This window comes from Babylonia areolata, chromosome 25, assembly GCF_041734735.1.
Source record: "Babylonia areolata isolate BAREFJ2019XMU chromosome 25, ASM4173473v1, whole genome shotgun sequence".
Classification (NCBI taxonomy): Eukaryota; Metazoa; Mollusca; class Gastropoda; order Neogastropoda; family Buccinidae; genus Babylonia; species Babylonia areolata.
Genome location: NC_134900.1, coordinates 19596126 through 19607987, shown reverse-complemented (window position 1 = coordinate 19607987; position 11862 = coordinate 19596126). Strand labels below are relative to the sequence as shown.

At 44.2% G+C, this 11862-nt stretch overlaps 1 protein-coding gene across 1 annotated transcript; it reads right to left on the bottom strand.

The window, feature by feature from the left end:
• Positions 1-4987: 4987 nt before the first annotated feature.
• On the bottom strand, positions 4988-10906 carry LOC143299556 (caveolin-1-like). The gene is made up of 3 exons (XM_076612840.1): positions 10847-10906; positions 5886-6095; positions 4988-5110 (listed from the first exon to the last, which is right to left on the bottom strand). The coding sequence occupies exons 1-3, from the start codon at positions 10904-10906 to the stop codon at positions 4988-4990; spliced, it is 393 nt and encodes a 130-aa protein (XP_076468955.1).
• Between the last annotated feature and the right edge of the window lie 956 nt (positions 10907-11862).

Below are 11862 nucleotides of genomic sequence, written 5' to 3'. Positions count from 1 at the left end.
AAAGTCTTTGTTTTGGCGTGACGGGGTCGCAGTTTCCCAGAAAAGTCAATGCTGGGCTTTTGCTGAAGGAAATCACATAAGGGAGGAAGAATCCGGGTTGTTATTGCTGGACTGTGTGGAACAGGACACAGTGGAAGGAATAAACAGTCTTGTTTGTCAGCGTAGAACACTCACCTTGTTTAATTTCCTTCTTGTTTCTCCCCTGTTCGTCTGCCCCTTCCCTCCCTCCCTCTCCTCTTTTACACACACACACCCACACACACCCACACACACACACACACACACACTCACTCACTCACACACACACACACACATACTCTCCCTCTCTCTCTCTCTGTCCCTGTCTCCGTCTGTATCCCCTTGTCTTATTCATCTTTCTCTTTCTCTCTTTGCCTCTGTCTTCTGTTTTCCACCTCTTTCTTTGTTCTCTCTCTCTCTTTCTCTCTGTCTCCTTGACTGCCGGTCTCTGTCTCTCTGTCCCTGTCTCTTTCTGTCTCTGTATCTCTCTTTTTCTTTTTCCAGTTTCTCTCTGTCTGTTAACCAACTCTCTGTCTCTCACTTTCTGCCCCCCCCCCCTCTCTCTCTCTCTTTCTGTTTGTCTTCTTGTGTCTCTTATCTCATATCAGTTTATTTCACTCCAAATAGGTTTTTCTTTCCTGCTCCATTTTGTTTATGTTTGATAGCTGTGCAGCTAATGATATCAAACATTATTTTCAGTGTTCAGTATGTCTCCATGTCGGCATATCTCTGTCTGTCTGTCCGTGCCCCTCTGTCTGTCGGTTTCTGTCCCTCTCTCTGTCGCTGTCTTTGTCTCTGTCTCTGTTGCTGTCTCACCCTCCAACATTCGTTCTGCCTCTCTCGTTCGGTCTCTGTCTGTCTGTCTGTCTGTCTGCCTGTCTCTCTCTCTGTGTCTCTGTCTTTGTCTCTGTCGCTGTCTCTCCCTCCGACACTCGCTCCGTCTCTGTCGTTCTCAGTTCACACTGTCAGGGAGGAGAGGTATGATTGGGATTTCCCGTGTGTGTCGTGTGTCAACTTGTTCAGATTCCCGCGCCCCCGCCGGGACCAGTTTGACCTCTGTTGTTGAACGTAAACCACTTCGTGTTCCCTCTGTCTGTCTGTCTGTCTGTCTCTGTCTCTGTCTGTGTCTCTCTGCCACTCTGTCTCTATCTGTCTGTCTGTGTCTGTCTGTGTCTCTCTCTCTGTCCGTCTGTCTGTCTCTCTACCAATAGTCATTGTGTTTTCGTGCAAGTATAAGTCCAATCGTTATGGACCAGACTTCTGACAATTGAAACATTTTTTTTCTTTGACTTCTCTTTTATCTCTCTCTCTCTCTCTCTCTCTCTCTCTCTCTCTCTCTCTCTCTCTCTCTCTGTCACTCTGTCTCTGTCTTTCGGTCTCTCCATCTCTCTCTCTCTCTTATTTGTGTGTGTGTTTGTGTGCGTGTATGTTCGAAGGAGTAAAATGCGAACGTTTTGAGCTTGTTCCTTTCCTTTATATCACTCACTCCTTTTGTGCTCTGTCTCTGTGTGTCTGTCTGTGTTTCTGTCTGTCATTCTCTCTCTCTCTCTTTCTCTCCCATCTCATTTCCTCTCTTTCTTTCATGTTTTAAAGCGCTGTCAACAGAATCGTACGGTTTGGCAAACATTGGAATGTGCAACATACAACAAAGGCCTGTTGTGAGTACAGCGGGCATTCTCTCCCTGTGTGTTTCACTCTATTTCTGTGTGTCTATTTGTCTATGTATCTGTCCTCTCTCTCTCTCTCTCTCTCTCTCTCTCTCTGTGTCTCTGTCTTTGTCTGTCTGTCTGTCTCTCTTTGACACCATTATCAATTAAAAAAAAATCTTTGTATGTCTCTGTTCCACCATCTGTCTGCCAATCTGTATGTCTGTATGTCTGTTTGTCCTTCTCTCTCTCTGTCCCTTTTTTCTCTCTTGCCCTCTATTTCTCATTTCTCACGTTACCGAAAACACCCGTATAAACAAAACCCCCTGTTCCGCACGCACGCACACGCACGAACCCACCCCCAGCCTTCCACCCAACCAGCTCCGGAGGTGTACATACATACCCACCCACCCGGACTGCCCACCCCGTGTTGCTACAACGTTGCCCCAAGCGACGTCACACCACCACCACCACCACCACCACCAGCATTCGTACTCCCACCATAACCACCCAGTCACCCCACCACCCTCACCTCACCACCACCACCACACGAACACTTGCGTAGGGCAATGCTAAGACCAACACTGGACTGAGGGAAACGGTCAGTCCAAACAGTGGTCTAATAGGACAAACAGTTGAGTGTGTGTGAATAAGTGTGTGAGTGTGCGCACGTCTGTGTGTGTGGTGTGTGCGTGTGTGTATGTGTGTGCGTATGTGTGTGCTTGTGGTGTGTAGTGTGTGTTCGTGTGTATGTGCGCGCGCGTCCGTGACTTGCAAAATCTTTTTTTCATATCGACATTTATGATATTGTTATTTTCTTGATTGCCATTTTACGTGTGTGTGTGTGTGTGTGTGTGTGTGTGTGTGTGTGTGTGTGTGTGTGTGTGTGTGTGTGTGTGTGTGTTGCTATTTTACGCGCGCGTGGGTGCGTGTAGAAGTAGTAGTCTTCAATGTCACATCTTCCACTAAAAGAAAACAAATGTGAAGGGTGATGGGTATGGTGGGGACTGAAGGGAAGGGAGAAAGAAGGGAGGGAAGGGGGAGGTGGGAAGGTGGGACTGTGTGTGCATACATATTTGCGTACGTGCGCCTGTGTATGTGCAGAATCAAAAGCAAAGGTATGAAACGTGTTCGTTAAAAAAAAAAAATGGATGTACGTATGTGTGTGTGTGTGTGTGTGTGTGTGTGTGTGTGTGTGTGTGTGTGTGTGTGTGTGTGTGTGTGTGTGTGTGTGTGTGTGTGTGTGTGTGTGCGCGCACACACACACACACACACACACTCTGCTTTGTCTTTGTTGTAGTACAAGCGTGGTCATATATGGTGTCCGTGCATTCATTGCTGCTGCATTCACTGCGCGTACTAAGAGAAACCTGCTCACGGTGCCAGATAGTCTGACGATCTGTATCAAAATCAACTGAGAAGAACAGAAGTGGGCCCACTGCACATACACCGTCAAAGACAGTGTAGCGGGTGGGTTGTAAAAAACAAACAAACAAACAAAAAAAACCTGAAAGAGGGAGTATGAAGGGAAAGAATACAACATCCGGAACACGTTGAAAAAAGAACACATACCTTTATTTTGCTGTTATTTGTTTTACAATGTAAATCATTTCGCAGCAGTATCATGTTCAAGAGGAAGAAGTAGCAAATTACCAATGTTACCAATAGACAGCTATTACATCTGATTATCCATGTCAGAAGTAAACGTTCACCCATGTAGGATGATTTAAGAACCATACACACAGTTGAATTATCAATTATGACATAGCGATCACTTCCATAGTTAATACTAAATCAGGAAAACAAACAGTGGAACAAAGAAGAAAACAATCAAACAGTCGAAACAAACCAAAACAAACAAACAAAAATGATGGATCAAAAGAAACAAAACAAAACAAACAAACAAACAAACAAAAATGACGGATCAAAAGAAACAAACCAAAACAAACAAACAAACAAACAAAAATGATGGATCAAAAGAAACAAAACAAAAGCACGGAATATAAAAAGTCAATTTACGATAACTTGTATCGAGAATGGAAAATAGCATTTCTAATAAAAGAGCAACAAAGAAACAAAAGAAAACAACAACAACAGGTAAACGCACATTGTGACAAAACTGTAAACTGTTCTCAGATAAATCACATGACAATCAGAAATAAAATAAATATTGCAACATGTCCCGTTGCCTTAAGTGAACAAAGAAGACTTGCTCATCACAGTCAAAACCAAAGGAAAACCAAAACCATTGCCTCAGTGCCTAACATTGCAGGGTGCCGAAAGGAAAGCATAGTGTTTGAAGAAAACTAAGGAGTTCTAATAGTTGACTCTGTCCAACACGCGAAGGGCAGAGAACTCGTCTCTCCTGTGTTACAGCACCCCCACTTTCTCCCCCACACCATCACCCCCATCTCAGAGTCTTTTCAGCCGGCTGAAACCAAGGAGTGAAAGTGACGCTGTGGGAAGAACTGGCTCATGAAGAATAAAGCCACTCAAGTTTAAAGATAAGAACAAAAATGAAAAGGTACCGTGGACTGACATTTTTTAAGGAAATCTGATCGCTGATTAAAGATAAACAAAAACAAATCCAAAAAAGAAGGTGAGGGGGTGTTTGGGTGTCACAAGACACAATTTTACTGGGGTGAGAATTGCTGGAACAGACTATGCAGGACTTTGTGTATTCGTTTTGTAGTATTCTTTTACGTCCACATCCCTTCTGTTTTTGCCATATTTTGTGAAACGTTCGTCAGGGTCAGTGGTGCAGTTTCCCGTTCCAACACGACTGAGTTTTAGAATCAAAACTATACTAAAAGTTCACAATGGGACGCAATTTTTTTTTACAATTTGCAATAAATATTCGCATCTGAAATAACCTGTCTGAACAATCGTAAAGATAATATCTTCACATTCAGATACAAGGGGAAAAAACCGAAAAAAGGCAAAAGGACACCAAAATTGATAACAATGTAGTCACGATACGAAATATTCGCCTTGCTTCCGTTTATCAAAATCTTTTTTTTTTCATAATTTTGACAACTTAGGTTTGTTTTCCTTTATGGATGTAATGCCGATGCTTTGTTGTTGTTGTTGTTGTTGTTGTTGTTGTTGTTGTTGTTGTTGTTGTTGTTGTTGTTGTTGTTGTTGTTGTTGTTGTTGTTGTTGCCATTTTGATATCAGAAACGTGTAAATCTTTTAGAGAGGATTACAATAAAGTATTCTTGAATATTGTCATAACGACAGCTGTTGAAAACGATGCTTTGGCCGATGACGCCCCGTACCAAGGTGACCCAACGTTGGTGGCGGTCAGTGTGTGGGGTCACTGATCAGCTTCTCTCTTTCCTGAAGGCTCCGAACAGCAGACCGCAGGCCTCACAGCACGGGTCCAGACAGCAGTGCACACACATCCCGTACACCTTCTGCAGGCAGCCACAGTTCAGCTCCAGCACCTGAAACAATGATGATGATAATACTGATACTGATGATAATTATTGACAATGGAGACGATGATGTTCATAATAAAAAAAAAAAAAATGATGATAGTAATGACAATGATGATAATAATAATAATGATAGTAGTAAAGTAATAATAATGATAGTAGTAATAGTAATGATAATGATAATAATAATGATGATGATGATGATTATCATTATTCATACAGTGCCTTTCCATGTAGAGCATGATCAGTTTCGCTATTCAATGTAAAATCCGACATCTAAAAGACGACGACAGGCTCCGAGGATCATTGAGAAAAATGTCATTGGCGAAAAGCCCTCTGGTGGCTGTGCATGCCAACTGGGTCTTGAGCGACACACCCTGCCACACACAGATGAAGGAATTCAGTGGGTAGGAGGGGCCCACAGCCTTGAAACATACCTTTAAACACTGAAAGGAGACCTAGCATACATAACCTTTCACACACATCCAAAACAAACACTGACTTTATGTTCTTACACAGCACAGCATCCATCATGCATACCGTACATCACAATACGTAAATGATGCACATGTAATACCGCAATTCTCAACACAAATATCACAATATCCAAAGCCGTATCACGATACTACAAAAGATAACTGTTTCAATGCTTTAAACCGGTGACATACATGACACACACACACACACACACACACACACACACACACACACACACACACACACACACACACACACACACACACAGCCCAAACAACAACAAACAAAACGATCCAGAGCCAAGGACCTTGAAGAAGGGGGTGATGCACCAGATGTGGGAGAAGGCGATGTAGGCGAACTGACAGCCCCACTCCATAGCCAGACACACGCCGCACAGCAGTGTGTGTATGGTGTAGCACACGTCCCTCCAGCACGTGAAGCACCGGTAGGAGTTGCTCCACACGCAGTCCATGGAGTGGGCTCCCTCCGGCTCCGCCAGCACATCCTCGAAACTGACCTGAAAACGGAGAATGGCTGCCTTAATGACGGGATAAAAATGGTTGTGCACGTAAAAACCTATGGTGAACGTTCTATCCTCTTTGCTGTTCATCATATCTGGAACAACCTTCCTCGTCGTGTCCGTGCATATGATTCCATCTCTGCTTTTCGCTCATCACTAAAAACTCATCTTTTAAAAACCTATCTGTAAGCACTCTCAGCTTCCTTCTTCTCAAACATCATCCATGTCAGCTCACTTTGGATGCATGAAGAGTGGGAGAGGGAGAGGGAGGGTGGGAGGGGGTTTGAGAAAGAGTGGTCATGAACGATTTATGTAAATTGTGATATTTTCTTTCTGAGCTCTTAGAGAGAAAGGGCGCAATATGAATGTACATTATTATTATCATTATTATTATAAAAGCCCACTCGTACATACGGATGAGCGTGGGAGCAGCAGCAGCAGCAGAAGAAGAACTGAAAGGGAAATCATATCAAATAAGCGAAGCATGTAGCTCGGCCGACCGCAAGGGCTGGATACCCATCAGTTCTTGGAACCGGTGACTTGGGAAGGTACTGAAGGAAGGGAGGGAGGGAGAAGGAGGAAGGGGAGAAGGGAAGGAAGAAAGGAAGGGGGGAGAGAAAGAGAAGGACTGAGGAAGGAAGGGGCTATGGGAACGAGAATGAAGTAAAGGAGGGAGGGAAGGAAGGAAGAAAATTTGAAGGGAAGGGAAGGAGGGAGGGAGAAAGGGTGGTGGATGAGAAACGGCGGGAGGGAAGGAAGGAGGGAGGAATGAAGGAAAGGAGGGAGGGAAGAAACAGAGGGAGGAATGAAGGAAAGGAGGGGGGAAAGGAGGAGGGAAGGAAGGAGGGAGGAATGAAGGAAAGGAGGGAGGGAAGGATGGAGGGAGGAATGAAGGAAAGGAGGAAGGGAAGGAAGGAGGGAGGAATGAAGGAAAGGAGGAAGGGAAGAAACAGAGGGAGGAATGAAGGAAAGGAGGGGGGAAGGAGGAGGGAAGGAAGGAGGGAGGGAGAAAGGAGGAAGGGAAGGAAGGAGGGAGGAATGAAGGAAAGAAGGGAGGGAAGAAACAGAGGGAGGAATGAAGGAAAGGAGGGGGGAAGGAAAGAGGGAAGGAAGGAGGGAGGAATGAAGGAAAGGAGGGAGGGAAGGAAGGAGGGAGGAATGAAGGAAAGGAGAGAGGGAAGGAACAGAGGGAGGAATGAAGGAAAGGAGGGAGGGAAGGAAGGAGGGAGGAATGAAGGAAAGGAGGGAGGGAAGGAACAGAGGGAGGAATGAAGGAAAGGAGGGAGGGAAGGATGGAGGGAGGAATGAAGGAAAGGAGGGAGGGAAGGAACAGAGGGAGGAATGAAGGAAAGGAGAGAGGGAAGGAACAGAGGGAGGAATGAAGGAAAGGAGGGAGGGAAGGAACAGAGGGAGGAATGAAGGAAAGGAGGGAGGGAAGGATGGAGGGAGGAATGAAGGAAAGGAGGGAGGGAAGGAAGGAGGGAGGAATGAAGGAAAGGAGGGAGGGAAGGAAGGAGGGAGGAATGAAGGAAAGGAGGGAGGGAAGGATGGAGGGAGGAATGAAGGAAAGGAGGGAGGGAAGGAAGGAGGGAGGAATGAAGGAAAGGAGGGAGGGAAGGATGGAGGGAGGAATGAAGGAAAGGAGGGAGGGAAGGATGGAGGGAGGAAGAACGGGTATGGATGAAAAAAGGTAGGGAGGGTAGAAGGGAGGAAAGGAGGAGGAAGGGAAGGGACGGGGAGGAGAAAAGGAAGGAAGGAGACAAGAAAGGGAAGAAAGAAATAAAGGGAGGAAGGGAAGAAAGGAAGCTGGTGGAGGGAAGGAGGATGTAAGGAAAAGGGGGGGGGGGAGAAAGGAAAAAAATGAAGGAAGAACAGGAACAAAGGCAGGGAAGGAATGAGGGGGGAGGAGGAGGTAGAAAAGGTGTGTGATGAGGAAGAAAGGAAGAAGAGGAGGACGGACGAAAGAAAGGAAAGTAAGGGCGGGGAGGGGTGGGGGCGGGAAGAAAGGGAGGGGGAGGAAGGGGAAAACGGGATGGAGGGATCTTTGATGTAAATGAATATACACACAAGAAGAGAGAGGGAGAAAGAGAGAGCATTAGCCACACACGCGCAACCGGGTTACCTGAAAGTTACATATTGTGTGCGTGGTGTGGCGTTTGCAGCAAATAGCTGCCTTGTATTGGGGCCATGGACCTCAGGTCATCTAGCGTAAGATCCGACTGTATCCCCCCCCCCTCCCCCTCCCCGCACCATACTGCTCCCCTCCCGCCCCCCTCCCACACACACACACCTGCCCGCCACTAATAAATGTTTTATTTTGCAGTCACGTTTGGAGACATCCATGTGGATTAACATAACAGTAACTTTTTTTTTCTATTTAATGATTAACCAGATCGATACAATATAGTGATCATTTTGTGAACTTTTACAGGGATTTCTGAGTTTTTTGGTCTCTTTTTTAGGTGGGAGGCACGCGCGCGCACGCGCGCGCGCGCGCGCGCGCGCGCGTGTGTGTGTGTGTGTGTGTGTGTGTGTGTGTGGTGAGTGATGTTGCACTTGCTTTTGAATTCGTTTTGCAGCGAGTTTGAATCTTAACGTGTTTTTATCAGTCATATTCCTGTGGGCGCTACCTTATTCACGACTTGTGTGTTGTTACATTCCAGTATGGCCGCAGGGTAAGCGCTGAGTTAGTGTGCAACACAGTTAGTATAATTATATATATTTTAAAACCAAGTGGTGTCAGACTCTAGGAAGTGCTGATATTGTAGTTTCCTGCCCCGCGGAGTGATGTTCGCTCCGTGCCAATGTCGGGGAGAAAGTGACCTGGGAGTTACTGTGCGGGAGAAAGTTGTTGTCAGTGTGTGGTCTTTGCTGTTTAACATTCTTATCAGCCTCGGCGTTTCAGATTTTAAAAGTACAGGCTGACTGATCATGTAAAGAATGCAACGCCGAGTAAACATAATACAAACTCAAAATAAAACAAAACAAAAACGCGTGCGTGTTTTTTGGTTGTGTGTGTGTGTGTGTGTGTGTGTGTGTGTGAATAGAATAGAATATATTTTATTGTCATGAAACCTTAAGGTTTATAAGACACAAGTGCAATGGTAAATGAATGAATGAATGAAAAACACACAATTAATCAATCAGTTCATGCAGTAAATTGCAGCAGCATTTATAAACAAATTTTTCTAATCTTGTTTGTATATATTCATCATCTGTTAGCATCACCTGACTGGGAATGTTTCCTGTGTTATTCGAATTTTGAAAATATTTTTAAAATTGTTTTATATTTAATACAATGATCAAGAAGATGGATTTCGTCTTCCAGGATGTTACACTTGTTGCACAATCTGTCTTCTTGTGGAATATTTAAATATCTACCTTTCTCAGTCTTTAGGTCATGCGCGCTTATTCTGAGTTTCGTTAAAGCTTGTCTGTGTTTTGTATCTGATATATTTAAAAGATTGGTTTCAGTTTTGTACTCTGCTACAATCGTATTGTAAAATTTTAGCTTTACTTTTTTTTCTCTTTTATCTTTCCATTATTTGATATATATATTTTCTTTATATATATATATATTTCAGTCAATTTACACTGAATGTGAATTGGTTTTTCCAAATGTGATCAAGGCCTATAATTTCGAGTATCTTTCTAACAACTATCAACCATGGGGAAGTTGTATTTTCTTGTTGGTACTTGGACTTTTTGTTGATGAGGGAAGTTTCTGGTAATTGAATTATGTGAATCCAATATGTAATAATTTGGCATATTATCTATAAAATTATTTGGAATCTGCCCAGTCCACCTAACACAGTGTGTGTGTGTGTGTGTGTGTGTGTGTGTGTGTGTGTGTGTGTGTGTGTGTGTGTGTGTGTGTGTGTGTGTGTGTGTGTAAAAAGAACATTGATAGCATGGTAAGGAAAATGTGTCTGTCAACACAGGTTTGTGTAATCGTTTTCTCATTCCTATGATCAGCATCCTGCAACAGTAACAACAACGTCATGCTGTGATGGCCTAAGTGGAGTGATGGCCTAGAGGTAACGCGTCCGCCTAGGAAGCAAGAGAATCTGAGCGCACTGGTTCGAATCACGGCTCAGCCGCCGATATTTTCTCCCCCTCCACTAGACCTTGAGTGGTGATCTGGACGCTAGTCATTCGGATGAGACGATAAACCGAGGTCCCGTGTGCAGCATGCACTTAGCGCACGTAAAAGAACCCACGGCAACAAAAGGGTTGTTCTTGGCAAAATTCTGTAGAAAAATCCACTTGGACAGGAAAAAAAGGAGTAAAACTGCACGCAGGAAAAAATGCCAAAAAATGGGTGGCGCTGTAGTGTAGCGACGCGCTCTTCCTGGGGAGAGCAGCCCGAATTTCACACAGAGAAATCTGTTGTGATAAAAAGAAGGGGAAAAAAGACAACAACAGAGGCAGCGCTATCCATTATTCATTTTTCTTTAATGATGGTAATGATGATGATGATGATGGTGACAGATAAATCATTTCTATAAAGCGCAAATATTGCGTAGTGCATATCGATGCTTTGTTCATTCTCCGTTAACCGAATTCACGCACTACGCGCCACCACCACACATACTCACAAACAGCTATCCACACACACACACACACACACACACACACACACACACACACACACACACACACACACACACACACACACACGAAAAACAAAACAAAAAAACAACTAAGGGAATGCTTTGGAAAATAATTTTCGCTGTATAGTCTGTCACCTTGAGGTGGTCATTGATGCTGTTGTGGTCCCTGTTGACCAGATCCAGGTCCGCTGCCATACTGGAAGGTTCCGAAGGATGCTGAAGATAATCGGTGTGGTTCTGTCTTCTGCTCTCACTCCCCTCCACCCTGAAATGATGGAACCGGGTACTCATGACCCTGGGATCAGTCTCCTCTCCCTTTTATACCATCACCACGGCCCGGCAGTGCAAACATCTTCGCTTGGAACCAACAGGGGTGTCCTGTATTAGCTGGATGTGTTTGTCCATAGTCAGGATTAATGGAATCACTGTGGGGTTGGGGTTGCAGGATCGTGTCGTGTTTGGGTATGGTTCTGTGTGCGTGGTGGTTGGGAAGTGAGGGTGAGATTTTAGAACATCCATTGGTACTAATTCCTTCTCTCTTCCTCTTTATGTCTTCTTCTCTATTGTTAATGATTGTGTTGCAACAAAGTCATTTGTGAAATCGGTGGGGTTTTTTTGTTTTGTTTTTCTTTTTGTGGTTTTTGTTTGTTTTGTGTTTGAGATGTTGTTGTTTTTTCTCTCAAAGGATTGCGTTTCGTAATGTTTTGAATTTCTTAACATATGTTCACGATCGTGTTGGTTGTTCTCGAACATAAAAACCACAATGAATGAAAAAGGTAAAGTGAACAAAACATTTTGTGTGCATGCTTAATATCGTCATATATTTCCACGTTGTAGGAAAGGGGAGGGGGATACACTACGAATCTGACATTACTCCACATATATGTATGTTCATATATATGCTCCACAATAATCATGGCATCAAATGGAGTGGGAAAGTGGGCACAAGCAGATGGAAGGGGTAACATATGTGATTTGTTCGCGCCTGATTCTTTCCGCATGTAACAACACAGACCGCGTGAGGATTTTTGATAACAGTGAACACAGAAACGATTTTGTGTGTGTGTGGTACTGATTTACACAGAAGACGAATGCATGTAGATAAGCTTGTAATTACTGGACAATAGACCGACGAGAAGAAGAACACCCCC

Bases quoted from the DNA above. Each gene is read 5' to 3' on its own strand.
- LOC143299556 (XM_076612840.1), bottom strand. From the start codon at position 10,906: ATGGCAGCGGACCTGGATCTGGTCAACAGGGACCACAACAGCATCAAT. The intron at 6,096-10,846 runs GTGACAGACTAT...CTCCGTTTTCAG, and splicing joins GCATCAATGACCACCTCAAG to GTCAGTTTCGAGGATGTGCT. The intron at 5,111-5,885 runs GTCCTTGGCTCT...TCATTGTTTCAG, and splicing joins GCATCACCCCCTTCTTCAAG to GTGCTGGAGCTGAACTGTGG.